At 62.4% G+C, this 4376-nt stretch overlaps 1 protein-coding gene across 1 annotated transcript; it reads left to right on the top strand.

Annotated features, from left to right (window-relative positions):
• Positions 1-4: 4 nt before the first annotated feature.
• Positions 5-4350, top strand: LOC107307217 (mucin-19-like; the record flags this gene model as incomplete). The annotated part of the gene is made up of 3 exons (XM_032441717.1): positions 5-1450; positions 1482-3450; positions 3520-4350. Coding segments are annotated over 3 exons (4245 nt in total), but the record flags the coding sequence as incomplete, so codon positions are not given.
• Between the last annotated feature and the right edge of the window lie 26 nt (positions 4351-4376).

Raw genomic sequence — 4376 nt, 5'->3', positions numbered from 1 at the left:
CGAGCTGCACCCCCCCGCCTCCCAGCCCCCCAAGTGGGTCCCCATTGGCGGCCCAACAAAGCCCACCACCACCACGGAGCTGAGCACCCCCCCGTCGCCGCAGCCTGACGACCCCAAAGCGCCCCATAGCGCCGCAGAGCCCAAAGCCGGGACCCCCCCTCCAAACCAAGTCAACACGGGGGCACCCAGAGGTGACGGCACCGACGGCAAGGCCTCGACGCCGGATGGCAACAAAGCCACCGCCCCGGTGTCACCGACCACCAACGAGACCCAACCGGCCCCATCGGCATCACCCAACCGCACCGAAGCCAAAGCGGCACCAACCAGCCCCAAAGGGAGCTCTGATGGCAAAGCCGGCACGGCACCGGCGCTCACCGGTACCACCGGTACCACCGGTACCACCAGTACCACCGGTAGCACCGAAGAAGCCAAACCGGTTCCGACACATGGAGGTCCAAGAAGCAACAATCAGACGGCGCCGGTGACGCCACCCAAGGCCGGAACCGCGGCACAACCAATAGGGCCCAAAGCCAACAGCACCGCCACGGTGACACCACAACAGGCCGCCAACACCAACATGGCGACACCACAACAGGCCACCAACACCAACATGGCGACACAACAGGCTGCCAGCACCACAACGGTGACACAACAGGCCGCCATCAAGGCCAACACCACGATGGCAACACCGCAACAGGCCAACACCGCGACGGCAACACCACACCAGGCCGCCAACACCGCCATGGTGACACAACAGGCCGCCATCAAGGCCAACACCGCGACGGCAACACCACAACAGGCCGCCATCAAGGCCGGCACCGCGACGGCAACACCACAACAGGCCGCTAATACCACCACGATGGTGTCGACACAACAGGCCGCCACCGGCACCGCCACGGTGACGCAACAGGCCGCCAACAAGGCCAACATCGCCACGGTGCCGACCAACACCACCATGGTGAGCACACAACAGGCCGCCAACAAGGCCGGCACCGCGATGGTGAGTCAACAAAGCAGCACCAAGGCCAGCACCGCCACCGTGACGGCACAACAGGCCAACACCGCCACGGTGACGGCACAACAGGCCAACACCGCCACGGTGACGGCACAACAGGCCAACACCGCCACCGTGACGGCACAACAGACCAGCCCCAAGGCCAACACCGCTATGGTGACGGCACAACAGGCCAACACCACCACGGTGACACAACAGGCCGCCATCAAAGCCAACACTGCCACGGTGACGCCGCAACAGGCCAACGCCGCGATGGCGGCAACGCAACAGGTCAGCACCAAGGACAGCTCCGCGATGGGGGCAATGCAACAGATCAGCACCAAGGACAGCTCCTCAATGGCAGCAACGCAACAGATCAGCACCAAGGACAGCTCTGCGATGGCGGCACAACAGATCAGCACCAAGGACAGCTCCTCAATGCCATCAATGCAGCAGATCAGCACCAAGGACAGCTCCTCAATGNCAGATCAGCACCAAGGACAGCTCCTCAATGCCATCAATGCAGCAGATCAGCACCAAGGACAGCTCCTCAATGTCATCGATGCAGCAGATCAGCACCAAGGACAGCTCCTCAATGCCATCGATGCAGCAGATCAGCACCAAGGACAGCTCCTCAATGCCATCAATGCAGCAGATCAGCACCAAGGACAGCTCCGCGATGGTGACAACACAACATGCCGTCCCCAAGGTCAACACAACGATGGTGACAACACAACAGGCCAACACAAGCATGGTGACAACACAACAGGCCAACACAACCATGGTGACAACACAACAGGCCACCACCATGACGGTGCCAACACAACAGGCCGTCCCCAAGGCCACCAATGTGCCGGTGACGCCGCAGCAAGCCGTCCCCAAGGCCACCACCACGACCACGCCGGTGACAGCAGCACAACAGGCTGTCCCTAAGGCTACCGCTGTGCAGGTGACACCACAGCCTGTCCCCAAGGCCACCAACACATCGGTGACACCACAACAGCCCATCCCTAAAGCCAGCACTGTCACCACGCCGGTGACGGCACAACAGCCCGTCCCTAAGGCTGCCGTCACATCGGTGTCACCACAACAGCCTGTCCCCAAGGCCGCCGTCACATCGGTGTCACCACAGCCTGTCCCCAAGGCCACCAGCACCGTGGTGTCACCACAACAGCCCACCCCCAAGGCCTCCACCGCGCCGGTAACACCACAGCCTGTCCCCAAGGCCGGCCCGGCCACGGCAACGCCACCAACCGCCCCCAAAATGTCACCATCTGACCCCAAAACAGCCACCCCCGGCCTCACCAACGTGGCCGCCGAGCCCCATAAGGTGCCACCACAACAATCATCACCCTCCATCCCTTCCATCCCCAAACCCGTCCCGTTGATGTCCATGACCCCACAACCGGTGTCATTAACCAAACCCCTCCCCGGCATCTATAAACCCACCCCGAGAAGCGCTGCCATGACGCCTCCTCCTCCCCCTCCGGGGCTCCCGAGGGCGCTGGCGGCCGCCAAGCTCTTAGGCCTCCCTTCCTCCCCCGTGGCATCCGCCATGCACGCCAAGGTGACGGCGCCGCGCCCCCTGCCCGCCTCCCCCGTCCCCATGGCCGCCTCACCCGCGTCCCTGGGCCCCGACGCTGCCAGGGTGGCGCTGGTGGCCAACGTGGCGCCCGCCGTGGTCAAAGCGGAGCCGGCACCTTTGGGTGGGGGGCTGCACCTGGGGGCTGGGGGGAACGGGGCCTTGGTGGCGGCCATAGGGGGGGGAAGTGCTGTTCATATGGCACCTATGGGTGCTGGGAGTGCCCATATGGCACCTATGGGTGCTGGGAATGCCCATATGTCATCTATGGGTGCTGGTAGTGCCACTCATATGTCACCTATGGGTGCTGGTGGTGCCACCCATGGGTCTCCTATGGGTGCTGGAAGTGCCACCCATGGGTCTCCTATGGGTGCTGGAAGTGCCACCCATGGGTCACCTATGGGTGCTGCTAATACTGCCCATGGGTCACCTATGGGTGCTGGTGGTGCCACCCATGGGTCACCTATGGGTGCCCCTAACCCCACCCATCTGTCACCTATGGGTGCTGCTAACGTCACCCAGATGTCACCTGGATCTACCACCACCCATAAGCCACCCATGGGTGCTATGGGTGCCCCCCAGACGTCACCCATGGGTGCTGCTAAGCCCCCCACATCAACCACCACCACGATGGCGTCCCCCATGGGTGCTGCCACCTCCGTCCCCTCCACAACAGCACCCATGGGTGCCAGCACCACCCAGACGAAGCCACCCATGGGTGTCACGGCCGCCACCGCATCCATTGCCACCCCTGCTGTCACCCAAGGGTCTACAGCACCCAACGTCACCCAAGGGCGTCCAACCCAAGATGGCACCCAAGGGTCTACAGCTTCTATTGGCACCCAAGGGTCTACAGCACCCAACGTCACCCAAGGGTCTACAGCTTTTAGTGGCACCCAAGGGTCTGCAGCTTCTAGTGGCACCCAAGGGCGTCCAACCCAAGATGGCAGCCAAGGGTCTTCAATCCAAGATGGCACCCAAGGGCCAAGAGCACCCAACATCACCCAAGGGTCTTCAATCCAAGATGGCAGCCAAGGGTCTTCAAGAGCACCCAATGTCACCCAAGGGTCTACAGCACCCAATGTCACCCAAGGGTCTTCAATCCAAGATGGCAGCCAAGGGTCTTCAACCCAAGATGGCACCCAAGGGCCAAGAGCACCCAACGTCACCCAAGGGTCTCCAAGCCAAGATGGTGGCCAAGGGTCTTCGGCTTGTAGTGTCACCCAAGGGTCTTCAACCCAAGGTGGCACCCAAGGGTCTTCAGCACCCAAGGTCACCCAAGGGTCTTCAATCCAAGATGGCAGCCAAGGGTCTTCAACCCAAGGTGGCACCCAAGGGTCTCCAATCCAAGATGGCGGCCAAGGGTCTCCAACCCAACATGGCACCCAGGGGTCTCCAACCCAAGATGGAACCCAAGGGTCTCCAAGCCAACATGGCACCCAGGGGCCTCCAACCTTAGATGTTGGCCAAGGGTCTTCAACCCAAGATGGAACCCAAGGCTCTTCAACCCAAGATGGCGGCCAAGGGTCTCCAGGCCAAGATGGCGGCCCTGTCTGCCCCCCCCCGTCGGTGGAGGTGGTGATGAAGGCCAAGCGCAGCTCGTCGTCTTCGTCGTCCTCCTCTTCATCGTCGTCTTCATCATCGTCGTCATCGTCGTCGTCGTCGTCCGACTCCGATTCCAGCTCCAGCTCCTCAGAGTCCAACCCGCCGTCACCGGCGCCGCTTCAGGACCTTGGACAGCAGCAAACGTCAGTGGGGCACAATGTGGGGTGAAGGGGGGGGTTATATGGGGTGGGGGGT

This window comes from Coturnix japonica, unplaced genomic scaffold, assembly GCF_001577835.2.
Source record: "Coturnix japonica isolate 7356 unplaced genomic scaffold, Coturnix japonica 2.1 chrUnrandom512, whole genome shotgun sequence".
In the NCBI taxonomy this organism is placed as follows: domain Eukaryota; kingdom Metazoa; phylum Chordata; class Aves; order Galliformes; family Phasianidae; genus Coturnix; species Coturnix japonica.
The sequence above is the reverse complement of the archived record's forward strand: the minus strand, read 5'-3'. Positions and strand labels throughout refer to the sequence as shown.